The sequence below is a fragment of the Eptatretus burgeri genome, chromosome 17 (genome assembly GCF_056783735.1).
Source record: "Eptatretus burgeri isolate ZD-2024b chromosome 17, Ebu_testis_v1, whole genome shotgun sequence".
Taxonomy (NCBI): Eukaryota; Metazoa; Chordata; class Myxini; order Myxiniformes; family Myxinidae; genus Eptatretus; species Eptatretus burgeri.
This window is the reverse complement of record NC_140977.1, coordinates 32,478,232-32,504,054: the sequence shown is the minus strand read 5'-3', so window position 1 is coordinate 32,504,054 and position 25,823 is coordinate 32,478,232. Positions and strand designations below refer to the sequence as shown.

Genomic DNA, 25,823 nt, shown 5'->3' with positions numbered 1-25,823 from the left:
ATGCCAGTGAAGATTAAACGGCAGCGAATAATTGGAATGTTTCACAGATTATGTAGAAAAGAACAAATCTAAAACTAAATAACGATTTCAGTGAAATGGCCAAAAGGAGACATGGGCCCAATTGACTGGCTGTTTTCAGCAAAACTTCCACAGAATAAAAAGAAAGAAAGAAAGAAAAGAAAAATTCAACCAGCATTCAAATCGATCAGTCTTGAGGCAACAAGTAATACCCTGAAGGATTTGAAACAGAATTTTTTTTTTTTTTTATGTCAAGGAACTCCATATACACCTCCTATTTCCAATATGGTTCAACTCATAACCATCCATCCCAATTCTGTTTCTCATCTGCAGTGATTTCAACCGTCACCATGGCAGCTGGCTGGATATTGGCTTGACAACAACCAGCCATGGCATTGCAGCAAAGGCCTGATGTGCCACTGTGGGTTTCACCAAACATGTAAATTTCCCAACAAGGATTTCTATTACTGGAACGCCTTCCCTCATGGATCTAATAACGACTAATTTTCAATGTAATCTCTTGCTCCCCCCCCGCCCCCCCCATTGACTCTTCTGATCGCTTTGTTAAGGCCTACATCTCTCTGGCTATTGTAAGGGAGCAACCTCTGATGCAGAATATGGTTGTTTGTACAGGCCAACTGGCAGGGATTGCAATCTGCCCTCTCTCAAAAGGAATGTGCTACCATCTCCATAGCACCTGATATTTATTCTGCCTGGGAACACTTTCACAAAAGCCAACTTTCTCTAAGGCAACAGTTTATCCCATCCCACCTGCAGCAATCCTATCAATCCCCTTGACCCTGGTACACCGAATCTTGTGGAGAGGCAGATGCAGTCAAGCACCTTGCTTTCTCAACATGGAAAGCAAACCTGATCAAGGGCAACTTTAGCTCATTCCGTAAAGCTTCCAACAAATGTGTCCATGCTGAGGCATGTCAGAAAACACCATCTTGCAAATCCCATGGCTGAACTCTCCAACTGGTCTCCTTCCTCCAAATCATGGTGGAGCCTTGTCAAGTTCGTCTCTGGTGTATGCTCTCCATCCATCCCCTCTCTGAGTCGCTTTCAATGGTAGTACTGCAGACCCTGCCTGAGATGTGGCAGAATGCCTAAACCCTTGTGTTTTGCTCACCCATCCAAATAATGCCACCTGTTCTGATTGCACTGAAATGACCTCAAGAATATATCAAAATTCCCAAGTCGTATAAATTTAGGAAATAGTTGAAATTGTTGAATCAATGCATTCCCATTTACCCCCATGTTAAATGGCACTGACACCCCGAAAATGCATTTTCCATAGAGAGTGTACAAGTTACTGGTCATTAAGAGCCTGACTTGATGTTGATTGATTGATGAACTGAAGTTAGTGCAAGCACCCTTTTGTTTGTAACCTTGGACAGATTGGAAAATCCCAGAAACAGGAAAGTTTCCACACAATTTCTGATATAGTCAGACCCCGCTATTTGCTGGGGATATGTTTGTGGAAAATGCCACGAATAGCAAATTCGCGAATAGCCAGGCATTGTTTCAATGGGAAAAGGAAGGATAGGTTCCCAGTGGTTTGTGATTCACGAGGGAAAAATAAAAAAAATCCCATGAAAAACTATGAATACGCCCGCCAAAAAGCAGAAAAAAATAAAACCCGTAAATACGCCCATGAAAAAAATCCCCACAAATATGCGAAGCACAGAGCCGCAAATATCGAAGCAGGTAACATTTTATAAACCGCGAGTATGTGGGTTCCGTGAATGGCGAATAGCGCGGTCCAACAGTACTGTACTCCAACGGATTTTTTTGCACTTTGAGAACAATTGGTGCACACAATTGGAACAATCTCCAGCTTCAATTGGACTTCACATGTATCAACAGTAGCAGAGGCATACTGTATATATGGGTTATTATCCCCATACTTCTTGAAGAAGAAAAAAAACCAGGGGGATATTATAATCGCCTCCGTCTGTCTGTCCATCCATCCGTCACATGATCTCCTCCTCAATGGTTGTGCAGAAATTCACTATACTTGGTAGTTATGATCACCACATGGCAAGAAGGTGCAAGAGCTGTATAATTTTTGGCCCCACCTGGGGGTGTCACATGGGTCAAAACGGAAAAGAAATTTCAACTCAAAATTTGATATTGTGTCATTCCTGGTGGAAGTTTTTGCCATCTTTCAAAATTTGCTTTGGGGGGGAAAGCATGGAGATTTGTGATGGTGTGTCATCAACTTCGATCAAGTGTTTGTTTGTGTTTCCAACATGCCTTAAATCTTTTCAGATATCTCCTGTTATGAAGAAACAGAATAGAGATGAGCATCTGTGTGTTCTGTCAGGAGTCTCTGGGTAGTGGGTAATGGACAGACAACAGTAACCATAAGGTAAAAGGGCAGTGAAAGCATCAACCATGTCAGCAGCCAACGTAAAGACTATTAAAACTGTATCTGGTCAAGTAGTACACAAGGAATGTCATCGTGTATACCGTCACCCTTCCAAAATTTATCATCAAGCCATCAGATATGAGCCGAATGCTGGACCAAGTGCTTCAAATACCCCGATGCGATTTGCTGTTTTAAAGCTGCTTGCTTCTTCTGTGGTACAACAGCAATTTGAGAGCAAGGGAAAAACAAGTACAGTAATCCCCCGTTTCTCGCGGGGGTTACGTTCCAAACCTCCCCGCGCTAAGTGAAAATCCGCGATGAATGGACACCTCCCCCAAAAAAAATCGACTCGTCTGGTCTGGTCTGGTCGGTTTGGCAGTGATTGGGTTTGAGGTGCCGGAGATCGACTCGTCTGGTCTGGTCGGTTTGGCAGTGATTGGGTGTGAGGTGCCAGAGATCGACTCGTCTGGTCTGGTCGGTTTGGCAGTGATTGGGTTTGAGGTGCCGGAGATCGACTCGTCTGGTCTGGTCGGTTTTGAGGTGCTGGGTACGAGCAGTGCTCGTCCAACGGCGGCAAACCTTTTTCCTTCCCGAAGCATATATCGAGCACCTTAACCTTCGGCTGGAGCGTCCCAGGACCCTCCTCTGGCGCTTTGGTTCCTTGCCAGAAGCCTTAGAAGGTGCAGGGCATTTGGGCGGCATCGTAGGGATTAGAGAAAAAATGTAGAAAATATTCGAAGTTCACAAGCGAAACTGTCTCGTGTGTTGTGTGACTGGTCGAGCACCACGCGTTATAATTTATTGCTTAAATCATTTATATTTTATATATTATTACCGAGATGTACCGGGGGAATCCGCAGAAAAAATTAGTTACGTTCCAAGGGAAAACCCGCGATGAACCGGGGGCGCGATAGGTGAACCGTGATGAAGCGGGGGTTGACTGTACATGTATAATCCTGCGATGACCAAAGAAAGCAAAGAAACATTGCTCAAGCAATGCTACAAAAGAAATGCTTGAGCAAATAAACTTATTCCTCAGCTTCTCCTCCATGCACATGATCTACCAGCAGGTGATGCAGTATACCAACTCACATGATGTTTCAGTATACCAGAAGACGAAGTTTCCCTCAAGAAACAAAACTTGGCAGCTAGAGCTCCCTCCCCCTTGTATCAATCAGCATCTGCACCACTTTAAAAAATTTTTTATTTTTGATGGACCAAATATTTGACGGACCAATACCAAATATTGAAGTGGCTACATCACTGAAAAATTAGAAGATCAAAAAAAAAAAAATCCAAAGTCGCTGGTCGTCCACATATTAATGAACAGACTACGTTCTGCACCATCTCACTAACAAAATGGCTGGGTTTCTTCTTACTGGATCTGACATCGAACCGTTTTCCAATTAACATATGAAGGCCAGATTGAAGGAACATTTTGGTGACCAAGTGATAATCACTACCATAAATAGGAAATCTAATGCAATCACAATATGTCAGACAGCTGAAAGTGTAGTCCTGGAGTTTCATGCTCGCCATTCCAATGATCCACAGATAGAGAGAGAGAAGCAGCTTCCAAGTGTATTCGAGAAGATATCAAGGCAGTAGAAACATCAAATGAAGTCTACCCAGCATCACATGAGTTTAAATCTGAAAAAGAATGCCTAAACTACCAACCTGAAAGTCTGAGGACTTTGCTTGAAGGAATCATGAAGGGTTAATGGAAAGGAAATGATGCGAGAATTGCATCCATTGGAAAATCCATTATACAGGCAGCAAGACTATGCGCGCTTCTTGCACCACTTCAAACAGCATTAGCTTTGCAACTGCATCATCATTTCATATCTCGTTTTCTCATCGACTCTCCACAACCATGGGTTTTGCAGTTCCTATAAAGGAGGTCAAACGTTTCAAACAAACTGCTGCTGCAGACTATGGTACTGACATACCTAATCATAGCACCGAGTTTGTTGAGTATGCAGCTCACAATGTGGATCATCAGAACCCGAGATGGAAATAAGTTACATGGCATGGGTATAATTTCCATGGTCACTCCTGGAACAAGCCAGAATCACTCAGTTCCAATTGCCCAGGTTAGTTTAAAAAAAATAAAAAAACTCATACTGGACATATCCTCTGGCATAATGCATTTCATGCACGCAACACGGGGAATCATTCGAGCAAGTCACGAGTCTGATTCCTACCAACGATTGACATGAGCTCCAGCGATGAAAGCATAGGTCACCTGATGACTGGGTCTGGTTTGAAAGAGATGTGAGAACTCGTATGCATGAAATGTTGTGGATCACATTGTCACAGGAAAGGCAATCTCTGGAGCTGTGCAGACACACCTCTTGCTGGATGCAGTATGGAATGGTTTGCTCATCTCTAAATCCTTGGATGTCTTCTTCCAAAATACACACGGTGAGTTGCAACCTCATGATGATGATCCAAAAGATGGAATGCATGCCAACATGACAGATGTACCCCCAACAGATGGTAAACTTAATGCAGGCGTGCCAGGTGTGCCAGGTGTAACACCACAAAATTGGTAATGAGATTCAAAGTAGATCCCCAGCTGCTCTTCCAATGTCTCTGTTGCAGCAAAATCAAGTGATGATCCAGAAGAAATGTTCAGCTTGTAATCGTGTAGCAATCCATCAGTTTCGTTCAATGAATCTCTTATGTTTTGAGAACCACCGAAATCTGTTCCACTGAAGCCATCTGGTCCAAATTAACACCAGACACAATGGGGCTCACCGGCGATGTGCAGTCCGATGTGCAGTCCGTGTTAGATTGTGGACCTCTTCTCCATCACATCCCATGGCTATGCGGATTACCAACATATCGTGAAATATGTATGCTGTGCTGTGACTGTGTGTCGCAACCTTTTGGCCGAGCCATCATTGTCTTTGATGATGGATACCAAAATACAAGTACGAGGGTAAATCAAAAGGTAAAGGGAATTTTACAAATAAATTTTAATCAGAAAATTCCCTTTACTTTTTGATTTCCCCTCGTACTTGGCACATTGCCCATTAGAGGCAGATGGAAGGCAGTGTCGGAGCACAAGTTACCTTCACAGATGAAATGAAGATCCTCCTGAAGAAGGAAGTCTTGTCGATGCAAAAAACAAACAATATTTCACAAACATGCTGAGTGAATACCTACAACTCGGTGGATGCCAAACACATAATGCTCGTGATGATGCTGATGTTCTCATTGTCCAGACATCAGTACTATCTGCAACCATGACAAGCACTGTATTTGTAAGCCTGGTATTGGCTGAGCAGTCAAGGTGGCTGGCTTAAGATTTTAGGGCATCGAGTTTGAGCCCCTGTCGTGCCGCTGAAATAACACCAGGTGGGTTGGCTAGGTATTGTGTGCAGCCTGTGGCTGCTGGTTGCATCATTTTCTGGGGGCACGGCTGTGCCGCTGATCCAGTGCCCTCTATTACCAGTACAATGGTACTCATTTTGACGACCTCAGAAGGATGACATGCCGAGTCAACCCCACCGAGTATTAATTAAACAGCCAACAGGGGCTCCAACTCAAGACTCTCAGATCTTAAGCCAGCCACATTAACCATTAAGCCAAACACCAGGGTTACCAGGTGGGTTGATAATACCTGTCATTATTTTGAGGTTAGCAAAAAGAGTACCAGCTTACTGGTAACAGGGCCACTGCATCAGAGGCACAGCAAGATTTCCAGAAGATGATGAAACCAGCAGCCACAGGCTGCATACAAAACAACTACTTGTAGGGAATGACACAGACCTGCTCATTCTTCTCTGCTTTCACGCTGATCAAGATGCCCACAATTTGTTCATGTATAGTGAGGCAAGGTCAAATACGAAGAAAACCCACATGTTAGAGCCTAATCATAGCAGGGATGTTTAAGATAATCGATTAAAGATTAAAGCTCAAAGAAAAACCACATGTGGAACGTGAAGGCTGTCAAGCAACAGGTAAGTCGAGAAGTTTGTAAAAACATCCTCTTCATCCATGCCGTATTGGGATGCGATGCAACATCCCGATTATATGGTATTGGTAAAGCAATATCGTTGAAAATTTTCCATCTACAGCCAACATTTCTAAGAGCAAGCCAAATAGTTGGACAAATATGATGCATCGGTAGAAGAGGTAAGAGTACTGGACAGAAAACCTCTACAATGGTATATCGGAAGACAATCTGAACTCATTGAGGTAAAAAATTTTGTGAGAAAGTGCCTGCAGAGTTCACATGTTCAGTCACAGGCCTTACCCCCAACCATTGTGGCAGCAAAGTACACAGCATGCGAGTGTATCTGCAAGTACAACAGTGGAAGGGTGTATGGAACTCCAGAGCAGAAGATCGGCACTGGAGAATGAGCAGTGGTAGTCTTGTTCCTGTCAAGACAGAACTACAGCCAGCACCTAAGGTCCTGTTACACACAAGATACAATTGTTCAACTGATTGTAGCTGCATGAGATGCACCTGTCGCAGGAACAACTTGGAATGTTCCACAGTATATGGTCAATGCAGTGGGTCTGGGTGCACCAACTCAGTCATGGATAACCCATCCATCCATCCATTGGGACCATACTCTGTGCAAAGAATTGGTGCTGCCTAAGCAGTCTCTTTGGCTATTGGGTACAATCCTGGACGGGTCGCCACTCCAACACAGCATACCAGCAAGCTGGTACTCATTTTGCCGACCTTGGAAGGATGACAGGCAGAGTCAACCCCACCTGGCATTAATTCAACAGTAGAGAGCGATTTGAACTCAGGATCCTCAGATCCCAAACCCACCACGTTAACCATTAAGCCAACACCGGGCATGGATAATGAACGTGATGAATAAATCATGTCTTTTTATTGCTACGGGTACAGAGCAAACTCAGTTAAATTTAGAACCAGGGAGTTCATGGAACACCTTACCCTATGCATTCTTCAGAAACAAGGACATAGGCAGGGTCTACGAGCAGCAAATTTGATTGATCGAGCCGATGTAAAATGCCACAATAGTTTATCCAAGTACTGCTAAACGGCAGGGTTTTGAAAGTGCCAATAAAGGGATTTGTGTTCTGCAGTGTTCAAGTGTGTAATTAAATTTAAATAAAATATAGATTTTAATGGTTGTAGAAAAAATATTTTTGGAAAGTTACCACCATTGATGCAGCATCTTTTACACCACCTTATTTAACACGTTACAGTTGTTCTTCAGACCTGCTGTTCGTGATCTTTATGACATCATTAAAACCAGTACGTTTCCTGTTTGGAATGATTTTCAATTTTGCTTGACAGACAGGAACAACTTTTTTTTTAACCTTTGCCCTCTCTGCACATGAAACAAACAAATACACAAAATAATAATAACAATAATAATAAATAATAATAAAATAAATAAAATTGGGATTAATTCAGAGCCAAAGTACTGATAAACCTCAGATTTATTTTCCGATTCAAGTTCAAAACATAACATTCAATATAAATCAAGTTGTTCCTTGAGCATAAACTGATGTTTGTCGAGACAGACAGACAGACAGACAAGCAATTGCTTAACCCCACTTTTCGCTTCGTGCACACAGGCTAATTAAATGTGGTTATACATGTACTGGAATATCATTTTAATGCATTCCGTTCTGCTTTGAGAATAATGTTACGTCTTAAAAGCGCAGTCAATGCTCGGTATTATTAAATTTGTTTATGACTGAAAGTTTTTTTTTAATTTTTGTTGTAGTTTGTGAGTTCAATAGTGTCAGAGCCCAACATTTGCAGTCCCGCTGTTCATGGACCCCGCGTATCCGCGGTTCATAAAATGTGACCTGCTTCTACATGTCCGTTCATGTGCTTCGCATAATTGTGGGGGATTTTTGCAGTTTTTTGCGGGCGAATCATTTGCTGCTTATGCGTGCTTTCACAGGCATTTTCACGGTTTTTCTGACCTGGTTCTACATTTGTGGTTTTTCCACTGGATTTTGGATTTTGCCCGATTGAACCACGAACCGCCGGAAACCTATTCCCCTTTTTCTCATTGAAACAATGCTCTGACATTCGCAGATTCGACATTCATGGCATCAATCAGGAATGTATGCCACACAAATGTCGGGGTTCAAAAGTATACCAAAATACATAACAATGTCATGATTTGCTGTGATCACACCAATTTAGATTTTCCTTGATTGATACCATAATGTGAATTTTATTGTACTTGCTTATTAAAACTATTTTATATGTATCTTTACCTCCGCCACCGAAGGTGAAGGAGTTGATGTTTTCACCCCTTTCTGTCGGGTTGTCTGTCTGTGTGCAGGATATCTCAAAAAGTTGTGGACAGATCCGGATGAAATTTTGTGGACAGGTTTGGTGTGTAAATAGGACGAACCGATTCAATTTCGGTGAAGATCCGGATCCGGATCCGACTACTAGAATTTTAAAAAGTAATTCTTCACCATTGGGAGATAGGGCCAAAATGATATATAGCACGATATCTCAAAAAGTTGTGGACAGATTCGGACGAAAATTGGTGGACACGGGTGTATGATAAGGAAGAATTGATTAGATTTTGGTGAAGATCCGGATCGGAATACTAGAATTTTCTAAGTGATTGTTCGCCATTGAGAGATGGGGCCAAAAACAATATATAGCACAATATCTCAGAAAGTTGTGGACAGATTCAGATTAAACTTGGTGGACAGGTTGGGTGTGTGACAAGGAAGAATTGATTCAATTTTGGTGAAGATCCGGATATGGATCTGAAAATTTTTTACGTGATTCTTCACCATTGAGAAATTGGGCAAAACTGATATACAGCACGGTATCTCAAAAGTTGTGGACAGATTTGGATGAAACTTGGGCAGCTTGGGTGTGTGACAAGGAAGAATTGATTTGGTTTTGGTGAAGATCCGGATGCAGATCCGACTACGAGAATTTTTAAAGTGATTCTTCACCATTGGGAGATAGGGCCAAAAATTATATATAGCACGATATTTCAAAAAAGTATTGGGCCCGATATGTTCTCATGGATCAGGCATTGCGTGGCGGGGGTATGCGCTCTACCAGTGTTCTCGATGGGGAGTTCGGGTGAATCATTTGCCCTGCTAGTTTATGTATATTTTCATTTACTGATGCTTTCCGACGGTTCTGTGATTTTTAACCTCCGCCATCTTCGAAGATGGATGGAAGTTACTGTTTTCACCCCTTTGTTATCTTGCCAAAACGAAGTTTTTGCAAGATATGTTAGTCAGCTTGTATATCTTTTTTGTTTGTTTGTTTGTTTGTCTGTAATCATGTATAAAAAATTCTGCAGAGCACAGTTATCATTGGAAATTTTTGTAACTTCGCATATCAGAGGCCTATAGAGGTCCCTTTCAGTGCACAAAATTTTGAAGGTCAAGGTCACTTTGTCGCAAATCAGGGGAGTCGACGAAACCCTTATTTTTTGAGTAATTTTGATCGGATAGTCTTCAAACTTCATGGGAATATAGTTCATGGTCTGGCGCTCAGCTGATTAATATTTGGTGGCGATTGGCCTTGACCTTCATGGTTAGCGCCTGAGGTCAAACATATTTGACCCCAAGGTCAAATTTTCAAGTTTTAGGAACCATATTGTGTAGTACCTCAAATTGAACACCTCGATGAGTGCTTTCTAGATATGTCAAGCTTGAGACATTATGAAGTCATTTGGTGATGTTATGAGGCAAACATATTTTTCATGGTTACTCTATAGAACGATTCTCATCGGAATCTCTCATAGGCAGATATTCCTCAAGGAGTCGCTCCTGGTGGATAGCAGCTCTGTTCACTTCAGTGTGACCTAAAAGAAGTCACACGTGGTCACCGTTTGGCAATTAATGGGTCACCCCGTGGGTGACATTGGTTTATTTGTTTATTTGTTTGTTTGTGAACAGTATTTTTTTAATACTGTTTGTGAACAGTATTATAAAAACTCCTCGACGGATTTCGACGAAACTTGGTAGTAGGGGGGGGTTAGGTATGGTCCAAGGATCATGCCATTAAATTTTGGACTTGGTCCCCCCCCCCCCCCAAAAAATTGTTAGAGAAATTTTTTTTTGCATTTCTACGCTTTAAGTGATTTCCAACCCCCCCCCCAAAATTTTTTTTGCATTTCTACATGTTTTAAATGATTTACAACCCCCCCTCAAAAAAAAAAAATTTAGAGAAATTTTTTTTTTTTTTTACATTTCTACATGTTTTAAGTGATTTCCAACCCCCCAAAAAAAGTTGTTACCCCCTAAAAAAAAGAATTTTTTTTTGCATTTCTACATGTTTTGTGATTTCCAACCTCCCCCCCAAAAAAAATTGTTACCCACCCAAAATAAATAGAGAATTTTCTTTTGCATTTCTACATGTTTTAAGTGATTTCCACCCCCCCCAAAAAAAATTGTTCGAGAAAATTTTTTTTTTTGCCTTTCTACATATTTTAAGTGATTTACAGCCTCGCCCCCCCCAAAAAAAAATTGTTAGAGAAAAAAAAAATTTTTGCAACTTTTTTTTTTCAACAAAATTTTGATTTCTTTTTTTGCATTTCTACATGTTTTAAGTGATTTCCAACCCCCCCCCCCCCCAGAAAAAAAATGTTGGAGAAAAGAACTATAACTCTGTCAGCACTGTTGACATATTTAATGAATAAGATATAAGGTTCACTTGAGTGACCCAGCAGTATTGGGGGCAGAGGTTTTGCACTCTCCCAAGTGCTCCCCTCTAGTTTCCTGATGTATTGGCTTTCATGTCCATCAGCACACAACATTATCATGCTTCCCAATTCTCTCAGGCCACTCATCTGCATTTTTTCATTTATGCATGTTATCCGATGATTCTGTGAATGTTTTTTTTTTTTTGCGGTGTACTAGTTTTGATGTCCATCGGCACGCAACATTTCAGCGTTCTACGTCACCCGGAAGGCATCACCGATCTTTAATGTCAGTCAGTCAGTGGTTAGAAAGAGCTTTATATATTAGATATATACAGTATACACTGTATAAGAAGTTTTGCACCCAATGCTAAAGAACTCCTGGTATTGTGCATCATAACTGAGAGAAACCGTGCTCATCTCCCGTCATGTCATGTCACAAGTGATTGGACGAAAAACATCTACAGGACTGATGTCATGTGTATAAATTAGGCACAACAAAGTAAGATTATGGAAAAATAATTGAAAAGACTATCATTCGATAAAATAATCAAACTAAATAGTCAGCACAACGTAACTCGAGCTATGGACACAAACCTTGATTCAATAACGTTTGCATGTAGGGTGTGGCCTTGTCAGGATTCCCATACCTGCACGAGGCGCTTCAGTTGTGAATTCTGCTGCAGCAGGCGAGTCTTCTCTTGCTCCAGTGTGAAAATGTACTCCGCCGTCTGCTGTAAGATCGCCGCCTGCCAGCATACGTCAAGCAATGACCAACGTGGTCCAAAGGCACACAGTGGTGACTTCTGAAAGTCCTTTTGACTACATATGATTTGTAATGTGATGCTTTGCTTGCAAGTAATCTGAGGCCTGAGAAAGTAAATCCAAATAAACAAAATACTAATTTAAATTAAAACTGGTAAACCAGTAATCCCGGGCTTCAAGGCGTGCCTCCATTTTAACAAATTTCAACACTATCACCCTGTCACATGGTGGGTTTTCCTAGTTAGAAAGTTAGTTCGAGTTTGCAATGGGGTCCAGCTACGGTGTCCCTCATGTTATATCAATGAAGGATTAAAAAGCCCATAGCAATACATGATAAAGAAAGAAACCACATTGGACAAATCGAGGCTGGACAAATTTTCAAGTCCCCAAAAAAGTCCAATAACTACACATTTGCATATTAATGTAAATGGCGAACTTGAAGAACTTTAAAATATCTTCCAGAATGTGTGGTCACTATATGTCTATCTTCTTTAGTTTTCATTTTACATGTCAAAAATGGGTGATTTTAAACTTTGGGGGGCTCTGGGGCCTCATTGGGGTAAATACAGACATAGTGTAAACATATTTGGAGTCCCCTCTTCAAGACCTATCAGAATCTGTCATTAAATTTTTTCAATTCTCATTTGCATATTTGCCATACTTAATGAGGCGAATCGGCATCATTTTAATCATATAAATTTTGCAACGATTTCGACGAAATTAACAACTTAACATTCCAATGGAACCTCGCAAATGTGTGCAAAAGTTTGAGGCTGTCGGATTATCCCTTCTGGAGAAGATGTTTTTAGGTTTTGGAGAAAATCCAATATGGCCGCCATACCACGTGACCTACGTCATCAAAATTTTCGAAGTACAAACATCAAGTGGAGAGTTATTAGGTTGTTAAGTTTCATTGAATTTCAAAGTATTGTTTTCATTTAACGACATTTCAAAAATGGGTGATTTTAAACTTTGGGGGGCTCTGGGGCCTCACGGGGGTCAAGTCCAGACATGGTATAAACATATTTGGAGTCCCGTTTATGTCCTATCTAAATCTGTCATTAATTTTTTTCAACTCTCATTTGCATATTTAATGAGGCGAATTGGCATCATTTTAAATCATATAAATTAAATAACGATTTTGACCAAATTAACAACTTAACATTCCCATGGAACATCAGACATGTGTGCAAAAGCTTGAGGCTGTTGGGTTATCCATTCTGGAGAAGAAGATGTTTTTAGTTTTTGGAGAAAATCCAACATGGCCGCCATACCATGTGACGTACGTCATCGAAATTTTCAAAGTATAAACCTCAGGTGGAGAGTTATTAAATGGATAAATTTCATTGAATTTTATCCAAGCGTTGTTTTCATTTTATGACATTTCAAAAATGAGTCATTTTCAACTTTGGGGGGCTCTGGGGCCTCACTGGGGTCAAACACAGACATCGTATAAACATAGTGGGAGTCCCCTGTTTATATCCAATCTAAATGTGTCATTAAATTTTTTCAACTCTCATTTGCATATTTAATGAGGCGAATCGGCATCATTTTAAATCATATAAATTAGATAACGATTTGGACCAAATTAACAACTTAACATTCCCATTGAATGCAGCAAATGTGTGCAAAAGTTTGAGGCTGTCGGATTATCCCTTCTGGAGAAGATGTTTTTAGGTTTTGGAGAAAATTCAATATGGCCGCCATACCACGTGACCTACGTCATCAAATGTTTCATAGTATAAACTTCAGGTGGTGAGTAATTATCCTGTTGTTAAGTTTCGTTGAATTTCATCCAACAGTTTTCCCTCCAGATCCGCCACAAAATTGGTCAGTCGAACATAAAATGCCTTCAATAATAATAATAATAATAATACTAACGAATTCAATAGAGCTTCAGCCATGCTTGAAGCCCTAAAAATAAGAATACAGCAAAAGAAAGTGAAAAAAATTCAAACAAAGAAAAGCTTTTCTACTGCTCATTCATATGAAACAAACCGTAAACAGTCCTGATTAATGGTGTCAACGCATCAAGCAGAAAGAAAGGGTGTTCATAAATGCAATGAAGAACATCCATTTTGGATCAATATAAAGCGGAAATCCATTTATTGATGGAAGTCTCAGAGAGTGCTCACTTGACGTAGGCAATGAGTTCAGAGTGCAGTAAACTTTTGATGGCCTTTAGCCAGATCCACACTCAGGAGATCAGTTGCACAAACTGGTGACATGCACCTGAATCGCTAATATGATGGCATTTCTGCAAATCGCTTGCAAGCAGTTGCAGAACTGGTTGTGTATGGCAGAGTAAAGGCTGGACTTTCAAGTAATGTGCTGGGTGGTTTGAAGCAACGTATTTTCTCACGTGCACTACGACTGGTTGTAGAACTCTTGACTATGCGCACACTTCTACAACGGGGCAACTTGTTGTGCAACTACTTGTTCAAGATTCGCCAACATAGTAGTACACAATTGAAATTGCACGATTTAATGAGATTTGAGTGCTCAACTGATCGCTCAGGAACAAACCTGGCTTTCGGCCCGAGATACCGGATCATAATCAAGCCCAACTTCAAATATCTGTATTTTCAAATACATTTATGATACATGCAAATATAAGCAAAGTGAGTAATTATTGTGCTGCATGCAGAGAGAAATGATGGAAGCATGCAGGTGTACGAAGGCTGAGCAACACAACCCAACAGCCGTGGGTTGCAGAACTGATAGGAGTAGGAAATGGTGCAATGTGTGCTGGAGTTACAGCTAACCTTGCTGAGCTTCTCTCCATCTGTGTGTGGGATGAGTGTTTTGAGGGACTGGAAGCCAGCATTGATGCTTTGCATTCTTCGTCGCTCGTTGCTGTTCGCGATCTCGCGGCGTATACGCCGCTCTTGGTCACGCTGGCTCTCAGGAGACACAGCCAGGTTTCCAAGGCTGTGGTCAGAAAAAAGCATATTACTTAATGCAATGTGATTCCAGAGACTCATCTTCACATCTTCAAATATTACCTCTGACAGAATGTGCAACACCAAGTATTACAAAGTACAATTTTATATACTGTTTTCTAGCAATGAAAAGGAAAGGGAGGTGGGGTGGAGGGGGCAGGAAACTTTTCCTATCGCTTGCCACCCATTTAACATTTATATATTAAAGTGCAGTACCATATTTTCATGCAAAATAACCTGCCACCTCGTATACCCCACATGCAAGGAAAATTTCAGGCACGTATAACCCACACACCGGTATACCCCCCATAAGCCATATTTCTCTCCATACGACCGGGAAATACACTCTCCCCATATTTCCAGCAGCCGACACGGGTTTGTTGTCAAGGGCAAATGGCTCTTTTCAGATACAACTGCGGAAAATAACCAAATGACATTAAAATGAATATCTTGAGAAAGGGTTGTTGTAATAATTAAAGTTTACTGCAATGATGTGTGAAAAACCAGCGTGGTTTCTGGTACCAATGTGACCGCAAACCACGCTACCCATCCATCAGAAATGTACAAGTCCCCTGCAGGCTGTTTAATTTTATATCATTCCACAAAATCGTCCATACCATTACAAGTTCCTGCTGCACAATGTATTCAGTTACCAAGTTTCTTGGAGAGCACTCAAGCAAGCACTCCATTTGAAAGCGTTGACAAGGAATGGCTGGCTCGGGAAGCGCTAGCTGGCTGTTTGGTAACTGAACCCACTCCTGCTGTTAGTACGAGTAAGAGAAAACCTAAAAGTGTCACGGCCGATCTCAAAATGAAAGTTGATGAAAAAGTGGGCCAATTTTCGGAGAGGATGAGTGTGATGACTATGTGGATTGTGATGGACACACAATTGCTTCAGCTGTTTCACAGAAGATGAGGACTTTGTGGGTTCTACAGAAGATGATTTACCGGTAACTTAAATAGCTTTGGAATTAGACAGTGCATATAGAAAGTCTACAACCCCTTTCGAAATTTTCACCTTTTCTTGCCTCGTGGCCTGGAATTAAATTGCATGAAAAGAGACTTTTTCCAGCTTTATTTACACATCCAAACCCACAACATCTAAATGAAAAATAAATTCCACAAATTTCATAAAACTAATTAAAAATAAAAAAGTAGAATATCTTGATTGGATAAGTGTCAAAAACCCCCTTATAATAGCAATTGTAAATTAGCTCAGGTGTAACCAATCACCTTCAAAATCAGACACCATGTAAATTGGCCTCCACCTGTGTTGAATTGTAGTGATTCTGATTATTTCAGAATGAAAACAGCTGTTCCTGGAGGTTTCCTCTGTTAGAGAGTGCCACTCACAGCAAAGACTCAACCATGAGAACCAAGGAGATTTCAAAATACCTCCAGAATAAAGTTGTGGAAAGGCACAAATCAGGGGATGGGTATAAAAATATTTCATACCTTGAATATCCCTTGGATCATAGTCAAGACAATCATTAAGAAGTGGAAGGTGTATGGTACCATTAAGACCCTGCCCAGATCAGGCAGTCTGCCAAACTAGATGACCAAACAAGGAGTAGACTAATCAGAGAGGCCACCAAGAGGCCAATAGCAACTTTGAAAGAACTATATGCCTTTATGGCAAAGACTGGTCACTGTGTGCATGTGACAACAACATTCCAAGCACTCTACAAATCTGGCCTTACGGGAGAGTAGCCAGAATGAAGCCATTACTCATAAAAGCCCACCTGAGTCCCATTTGAGGAATGCAAAAAACCACTCCGGAGATGCTGAAGCCATGTGGCAAAAAGTTTTGTGGTTTGACGAAATCAAGGTAGAACTTTTTGGCCTAAATGCAAAACGTTACGTTTGGCACAATCCCAACACAGCACATCATCCAAAGAACACCATCCAGACTGTGAAGCATGGTGGTGGCAGCATCATGTCATGGGGATGTTTCTCATCAACAGGGACTGGGGCACTTGTCAGGATAGAAGGGAAAATGGATGGAGCAAATTACAGAAAACTTCCAGAGGAAAACCTGCTTCCCTCTGAAAAAGCTGATATTGGGACGGAAGTTCACCTTTCAGCATGACAACGACCCGAAGTACACAGTCAAAGCTACACTGGCATGTCAAAGGAACAAAAATATAAATGTCCTTGAGTGGCCCAGTCAGAGCCCCGACCTAAATCCAATCAAAAACCTGTGGCATTACTTGAAGATTGCTGTCCATCAACACCCCTCATGCAATTTGACTGATTTTGAACAGTATTGTACAGAAGAATGGGAAAATATTGCCCAATCAAGGTGTGTAAAGTTGCTACAGACCTATCCCAACAGACTCACAGCTGTAATTGCTGTCAAAGGTGCTTCCACAAAGTATTATCTCAGGGGGGTGGACACTTATCCAACCAAGATATTGTTGCGGTTCTGGAAACCGCATGCCTCCAAGGGAATGGAATCCATCATATTGTTGCGGTTTTCGCGCCCGCCGGCGTGCGAACGGCCACGTAACTCGAATCGCGGCACGTCGCCCACCGGACGGACAATCCAGTCGTGACCCTCTCGGACTAACGCCGGGAACCAGTCACGGGTGGACCTTTCGGTCTCACCGCGATCGAGCCAATCAGCCCCCGCGTGGGATAGGGTTGCTCGCCAAATTCGAACTACCTAAGTACCCACGCGGAGGGTAGACCGGGCGATCGCACCTCGCCGCAGGTCGACTTCGGACACGGGCCACTTAAGCGACCCGTTCCGTACTATCAGAATAACCGAGCGGTGTTATCGTCGACCTCGACGGTTCGATTAATTATCGGGCGTACTCAGCCCACTACCAACCCTTTACGTGAAGCAAGATGGGGGTTCAATGGGGAAAGACGAAGCGAAGCGGAAACAGTTCAACAATAAAGCACATTTATTCGCGACGAACGGAAAGCACACAAATACAATTCCACCAAATGCACACAAAAAGAAAACACAATTCCATTTACACAAAAAGCAAACATAAAAGTGAAAACACAGTGCAGAGCTAATACCGACTACCGAGCACACGGCAACACTTATACAATTCTACTTCACAGACGGCGCCGACAACACATACCCAAAACCAAGGAAAAGAAATCCCCCAAGAATGAGGTAGGCCTGGGGCCGAGACCGGGTCGGGCCTACCCGTCTGGTGATGAGACGCGGAGCGGCGATGGCCCCGCAACCCGCGGGCCTCGTGGACAGTGCCTGGCAGGGGGGTGGGAACGGGGCCCCCTTGGTCGCACTATCTCAGCGCGGGGGGAAACAGGAGGGGGTTGCTGATGCTCGGGGTATAGAGGATCTTTATTATGTGCGACGAGCGTCTCCACCTCGGCCAGGTCGCGCTGTCGGCCTCCCTCTAGCGTGCAGCTCCCGGCACCGACGGGAGCACCCCCTCGTCTGCCTTCGCCGTTGCCGCCTCTCCGCCTCTGGACTCTCCACCCTGGACTCCTCTTTGGGCTCTCCTCGTTGGACTCTCCGATCGACTCTCCCCTTCGCGACTCTCTTCAGCTTCCCCAGCTACTGCAGGCTTCGGGCTCCAGACTTCCACACTCTTCTCTCTCTTCTCCGACTCCTTCTCGTTCTCCTTCTCTTCTGACGAACACCGTCCTTTTTATCCCCCCCCGTAGCTTCGCCTTTGACCCCCTCCCTTTGACCTTTCACCTCGCTCCCCATTGGCCCGAGAAAAAGTGGGCGTGAAGGCTTTTTGATCCACAAATTTGCATATATCGATCGTCCTGGAGGCGGGGCCAAATCGTCCCTCGTTCACCGATTGGACGGCAAAAAGTGGGCGTGTGTCGTTTTTGATCCGTTTTTGAAGCACAAAATCCGTGATTTTGTACACGCTGTTCGACGCGCGCTCTGCACGAATCCAACACCGGTACCCACAGCGGGGCAAGAACGGTGGCGATGCTACGGTTGCGAGGTGTGACGTGAAGGTCGTGGCGGTTGTGGTGAAGCGGTGGTTGTGGTCGGTGGTTGATGTTGTGGTTGTGATCATGGCGGTTGGTCCAAAATAAAGATAGTAAAAGAAAAACGGCTATCCTGAAGAGTCGCAGCTCGCATAAATGACATGTATTCCCACTAGACAACGGGTTTGGGCCTAACTACACATGCACTTGCCGAGATACCTCACCTAAGGGACCTGAATGGTGGTTTGCGAATTTGGTAACCACAACACTACCCCCTCCCCTTTTTACAGACTCGTCCCGAGTCGTCAAATTTTCGTGTGCCATCATGTGTAGTTTTCCCCTAGTACATTTTACCTACGGATCCTGAGTGCGACATTCATGGTATTCGTGTCCCCAAAATAAATAACCTGAGGGCTGCGTAACTATCTAAACAAACTCACTCACACGGACGACTTAAATAAAATTGCCGGCGCTAAGACAAACATGCCGGGGGCGCACTCATATGTACAGTACATCTTAACCTTAACTTACAAATTTTACACTAAACCATGGCCCAGGATCATTGAACTCTGCAAAAAGAAAGCAGTTAGCAGGGAGCCAGGCTGCCCGCATGCAGTCTCTGGCTCAAACAATGCAGGTGACAGGGAACGTGGCTGGCTGCTCACACGCAGTCCAAGGCCTTCCCTTTTGAACTGAACTCAGTGAACCACAACGGTGCTTGGGCTGCAAAACGCAGTCTCCGTGCCAGCTCAAGTGGCACACGCAATGAACACAACGAATGGATGCATGGACACAAACACGGTGCACGGGCCGCCACTGCAGGCTCGTGTTGTAGCTGCCAACAGGGCAGTTCTTGCAGCTTGCAAACTGTTGCTTTGATCCTGGCGCACATGGAAATGAACAGGGGGGGGGGCAAAAATTGAACGGGGCTGGTGAACAGGGGCAGTGGGCATGGCATGGCAAAGGCAAGCAGGCAAACACAGCCCGCAGAAGAAGGCCGCTGCAGGCAAACACAGCCGGCAGATGAACTGGCCGGCACAGGCCTTGAAGAAAAACAGCCAGCAGATGAACTGGCCGGCACAGGCCTTGCAGCACAGCAGCTGCAGATGATCCGGCCGGCACAGGCCTTGAAGCAAAACACGGCCAGGCGATGGCACAGGCCTTGCAGCAAAACAACAGCTGCCGATGAAGTTGGCCGGCCTCTGCCTTGAAGCAAAACACGGCCAGCCGATGAAGTTGGCCAGCCTTTGCCGTTCAGTGGAGGTTGGTGGAGGGAGTGCGGTGGTGCTGGCCACTTGGAAGGCGGGCTCGGACCTACCTACCCGTCTCCCTCCCAACCTATCGCCTTTGCCTGTCACTGTACATACCCACTCCCTTAATTTGTCAAACCCCAATTTAGCCCCAACTTATTTTTTTGTTGTTTTTATTCTTACTTCCCCACTATAAATCGTCCCCTAACCCCCTTTATCGTCTTTGTTCGGCTAACCTATCCTGTCACCTAGCCTACTCCCAACCCCTACGTTCCCTTCCCGGAGGGGAATAAGGGAGAGCTAACGTCCTGTGTCGAGGCCCACCGAAGCCTCAGGATGGCCTCCCCAGAGTTCGGCGATCTTAACACCAAGTGGGTCCAGCGGCCCACAACGACAGCGAGGGGATGGATGGTGCGGAGGGGTAAATCTCCTAATCTACCCTAACCATTTAACTGTTAAACTACCCCGGGGCTTTCAACAAGCGCCTCTCGCTTAAACTATTGGTTCTAACAACCCAGATTCCCGTCGCCTGTGTTGGTGTCCTCACAATTTCGGGCCTCGCCCCCCCAATTTTCTCTCCGTGCCCTCACACGGTCTCCTGGCTGGGACACGTGGCTCCCTTTGGCAGGCACGACCCTCTGCCGAATCTCCCGCTATGGCACCCCGGGCACTACACTGCCTCCGAGCCTACCAGCTCCCTAACACCGGGGAGTGCCCCCATGGCAGCACCTCCCCTGAAACGCACACGTGGCAGGCCGGCCTCCCGGGCCCCTTTCCGAGGGTCACCCGTGCCCACAACACTGCCCACGCGGCTAATGGCGCCCCGGGTCCCCGCACCAAGCAGGCGCACCCGTGCCCACTACTCTATCCCGGCCCCCCATGGGCCCATGGCCTACCGCGGCCGACTAGCCTGGTGCCCGGGGTACCCACTCAGCGATACTCACCTTTCGCAGCCACGCTCCCAAGCCCGTCAACAGGGCTCCTGCACCCCTCCAAATGGGTCTCGAGCCTACTTTCCCACCAACAACAAAACGACCTCCATTTTTCAATTTGACTGACCCCCTAACTCACTTTATACTGACCCCGGGGTCCCTTGGGCGGGAGTCACTCCTCCCCCCAATCACTCATCGCACCATGCATTCCCCATTCGCTCCATACACACAGACCCGCTGGCCTCACTCACTCACCAAGCACTCATCTCACAACTCACCAACTACTCTTCAACACACACACCGCTGAACTCTGCCATCCTTCTATCTACATCCCCTAACTAACTCGTGCTCCCACGTCGTCCCTTAAACTACAGCACGTTCCATTTAACACTACGTAGCTAAGCTACGTCCCCTCTACACATTCACAAGTCTGTCTCTGTCTCCTAACTCAAAAATTCATTTTATTTCCCCACCTAAATCTGGCTACAATCCCTCTAACTAATCCATTCCACGGACTCCATGAGGACTTACCCCTGCCCCATGAAGTCGGTCTAACGAAGCTAACCCTTCCCCCTAACTAGTTTTCATCCTGTGCCCAGGTCAAGGGGGTCTTCCACCCCTTGCCCAGGAATCCTGTGTACCCGAAAGTGAGGCTTGGCTTTCCTTTTTTTTTTTTTTTCCATGCGCAGCACCTGCGCGGCAACTCGCGCTCTTTGCACCTTGCAACTGCCCGTGACGTCATGCAGCTGCACGTGTTCCTCGTCCCTCCTTGGACGGGACCATCCGGCAGAGATACCCCTCCTGCCGGATTCCAACCACACGTGCAGCCATGACGTCACCGTGCGCAAAAAAAAAAAAACACAAGCCCCACGTCTCGAGGGGTTCCCCACGCGAACACATGTGCTTTGCCCGTTGGAGCTTAACACACACGATCGCGTGGAGAACCCGTCCGGTCCAAATCCGTTTACCTGCCTAAACTTTGTCCGTCCGCGGGATCGGCAAATCCACCGCGTGCGTTTCCGGACCGGGACTTCACTCTCGCAAGCGAGCACGTGGTGGTCTCGTGCGTTGCACAGCACGAACCGCGTGCTCACTGCTGGGTGAACCCGGCACGGTCCACGAAACAACTACAGCCGCTACTCGGCTTTCTCTCCTCTGTCGCCGTCGTCGTCTCCATTCAACCCACGCACACCTGCGTGTCACGACGCACACAGTCCACACCATTAAACTCACACCGGGAGACGCGGCTGCGTGCTCCCGCATGCCAACCGACATCTCCCTCTCATACCGCTCTCTCACACACACGGTCTCCCTGGCACACAGCGACCTTGCACACGGCCGTTCACTCACGCGTGCCTCACTACTCACACAAACCATACTACTCACACGTGGTGCTCCATTCACTCGCGCGGGGGCACTCACCCGCGGTGCCTCACCCACACACGCGAGGGCACTCAACCGCTGTGCCTCATCCACACACCGTGCCTCACTCATACACGCGGGGGCACTAACCCGCGGTGCCTCACTCGCACTCCGTGCCTCATCCACACACGGTGTGCTGGGAAGCACGTACTCCGGCAACATCGCCACCACACCACTCACACGTGGTGCCTCATTCATACTGGCCGTTTCATCCACACACACGGCCTCACTCACACTCCGTGCCTCATCCACACACACGGGGGCACTCACCCGCGGTTCCTCATCCACACACGGTGCCTCACCCACACACGCGGGGGCACTAACCCGCGGTGCCTCACTCACACACCGTGCCTCATCCACACACGGCGTGCTGGGAAGCACGTACTCCGGCACCATCGCCACCACACCACTCACACGTGGTGCCTCACTCATACTGGCCGTTTCACTCACACACACGGCCTCACTCACACACGGGGCCCCATCCACACCCGGCGTGCTGGGAAGCACGCACTCTGGCACCATCGCCACCACACCACTCACACACGGGGTCGCTTCCACACACGGTGCCGCACTCACACCTTGCACCACCCACACAGGGACAACCACACTGGGGATTCGTGTCCCCACAAGGGTCTCCGGGGCCTCTACACCCCTCAAGCTCTCCGTGCACCCGTCCACAGCACTCGTCCCCTCAACCTCGCAAAACACGACCGAACTCACCTGGTCGTGACTCGCCTCAAGGGGGCATACTCCCTCCCCTCGTTCCTGGAGGAGGCCATCCCGCTGCTCGCACCGGGTCCCTACACGCTCCGCGAGCTCACCCCCATTATCCTCCACTACCTCCGTGTGTGTGCGTGCGTCACTTACCCCGTCTTCCTCGTGTAGTCTTCCCTCTATCGTTCCCATCTCCTGTGTCTCTGCCAACTCTTCACCCTTTACCTCCCTTGTCTCAACTATTATTTCTGTTGTCGTCACCTCGTGTCTCGTCTCACACGTTTTGGTCTCCCCATTTAATTTTTCCCTTTCGGTCATCGTCACGACCCTCGCCCAACACGTTCCACGAATTATTTTTTCACCCGCCTCCACCGCGGGCCTGTCAGCCGTTGCACCCCCACCCAGCTCGTTTGCTCCCACACGTGGAGTCGCCATTCCCAGCTCCCTGGTCACTGCCTTCATGCCCGCCTGCAGGCATCGGCCCATGTTCTGCGTCTCACCCCGGAACTTTTTCATTTCTTCCTTCATGTTTGCTTCCATTCCGTTTATTTGCTTGTTCATTTCGTTTTTCATTTCATTTGTATTTGTATCCATCTTCTCGATCATTTTCGCATTCATCTTTTCGTTCATTGCCGCCAGCATGGCGCATAGCTGGGCCATGTTGGATGCACTCAGCTGAGTCGTTTCGGCAAGGGTTGGGGAAGGGTTTTGGTGGAGAGGGGGGGGGAAGGTGTCATACACTGCGGCCGCTGCCGCACCCATTTCAGGTTCTGGGTTTAGTTGGGCGAGTCCGTGTTCCTGCACAATCAACATTTCCTGCACGGGGATTTCATCCTGGACCATGGATCCTACACATTCTACATCCATTTCTAATACCCCCGGCTCCCGCTCGCCTTGAGACGCCATCTTGCTTCTCGTGAAGGGTTAATTTGCTCGCTCGTAATTTGGAGGGAATCGGGGGTCGCTTCTCTCACCCCTGGACCGATTCCCGTGAATTTAGCCGGAGACAGGACAGCCCGTTTTCCTGTTCTCCGATACCAGTGCCGCGAGGAGGGCGATGAATTTGTATCCCACTCCTGACACCAGTGTTGCGGTTTTCGCGCCCGCCGGCGTGCGAACGGCCACGTAACTCGAATCGCGGCACGTCGCCCACCGGACGGACAATCCAGTCGTGACCCTCTCGGACTAACGCCGGGAACCAGTCACGGGTGGACCTTTCGGTCTCACCGCGATCGAGCCAATCAGCCCCCGCGTGGGATAGGGTTGCTCGCCAAATTCGAACTACCTAAGTACCCACGCGGAGGGTAGACCGGGCGATCGCACCTCGCCGCAGGTCGACTTCGGACACGGGCCACTTAAGCGACCTGTTCCGTACTATCAGAATAACCGAGCGGTGTTATCGTCGACCTCGACGGTTCGATTAATTATCGGGCGTACTCAGCCCACTACCAACCCTTTACGTGAAGCAAGATGGGGGTTCAATGGGGAAAAAGACGAAGCGAAGCGGGAAACAGTTCAACAATAAAGCACATTTATTCGCGACGAACGGAAAGCACACAAATACAATTCCACCAAATGCACACAAAAAAAAGAAAAACACAATTCCATTTACACAAAAAGCAAACATAAAAGTGAAAACACAGTGCAGAGCTAATACCGACTACCGAGCACACGGCAACACTTATACAATTCTACTTCACAGACGGCGCCGACAACACATACCCAAAACCAAGGAAAAGAAATACCCCAAGAATGAGGTAGGCCTGGGGCCGAGACCGGGTCGGGCCTACCCGTCTGGTGATGAGACGCGGAGCGGCGATGGCCCCGCAACCCGCGGGCCTCGTGGACAGTGCCTGGCAGGGGGTGGGAACGGGGCCCCCTTGGTCGCACTATCTCAGCGCGGGGGGAAACAGGAGGGGGTTGCTGATGCTCGGGGTATAGAGGATCTTTATTATGTGCGACGAGCGTCTCCACCTCGGCCAGGTCGCGCTGTCGGCCTCCCTCTAGCGTGCAGCTCCCGGCACCGACGGGAGCACCCCCTCGTCTGCCTTCGCCGTTGCCGCCTCTCCGCCTCTGGACTCTCCACCCTGGACTCCTCTTTGGGCTCTCCTCGTTGGACTCTCCGATCGACTCTCCCCTTCGCGACTCTCTTCAGCTTCCCCAGCTACTGCAGGCTTCGGGCTCCAGACTTCCACACTCTTCTCTCTCTTCTCCGACTCCTTCTCGTTCTCCTTCTCTTCTGACGAACACCGTCCTTTTTATCCCCCCCGTAGCTTCGCCTTTGACCCCTCCTTTGACCTTTCACCTCGCTCCCCATTGGCCCGAGAAAAAGTGGGCGTGAAGGCTTTTTGATCCACAAATTTGCATATATCGATCGTCCTGGAGGCGGGGCCAAATCGTCCCTCGCTCACCGATTGGACGGCAAAAAGTGGGCGTGTGTCGTTTTTGATCCGTTTTTGAAGCACAAAATCCGTGATTTTGTACACGCTGTTCGACGCGCGCTCTGCACGAATCCAACACCGGTACCCACAGCGGGGCAAGAACGGTGGCGATGCTACGGTTGCGAGGTGTGACGTGAAGGTCGTGGCGGTTGTGGTGAAGCGGTGGTTGTGGTCGGTGGTTGATGTTGTGGTTGTGATCATGGCGGTTGGTCCAAAATAAAGATAGTAAAAGAAAAACGGCTATCCTGAAGAGCCGCAGCTCGCATAAATGACATGTATTCCCACTAGACAACGGGTTTGGGCCTAACTACACATGCACTTGCCGAGATACCTCACCTAAGGGACCTGAATGGTGGTTTGCGAATTTGGTAACCACAACAATATAGTGGTCCCGAGACA

At 46.3% G+C, this 25,823-nt stretch overlaps 1 protein-coding gene across 2 annotated transcripts in view; it reads right to left on the bottom strand.

The window, feature by feature from the left end:
- TFAP4 (transcription factor AP-4) overlaps positions 1-25,823 on the bottom strand; it is a 63,053-nt gene that overhangs the window by 6,665 nt on the left and 30,565 nt on the right. For both annotated transcript variants that reach the window (XM_085861366.1, XM_085861365.1), the window contains exons 2-3: positions 14,559-14,724; positions 11,679-11,777 (exon numbers count right to left, since the gene is read on the bottom strand). In XM_085861366.1, the coding sequence (XP_085717492.1) occupies positions 11,679-11,777; positions 14,559-14,724 (265 nt within the window). The remainder of the gene's footprint in view (positions 1-11,678; positions 11,778-14,558; positions 14,725-25,823) is intronic.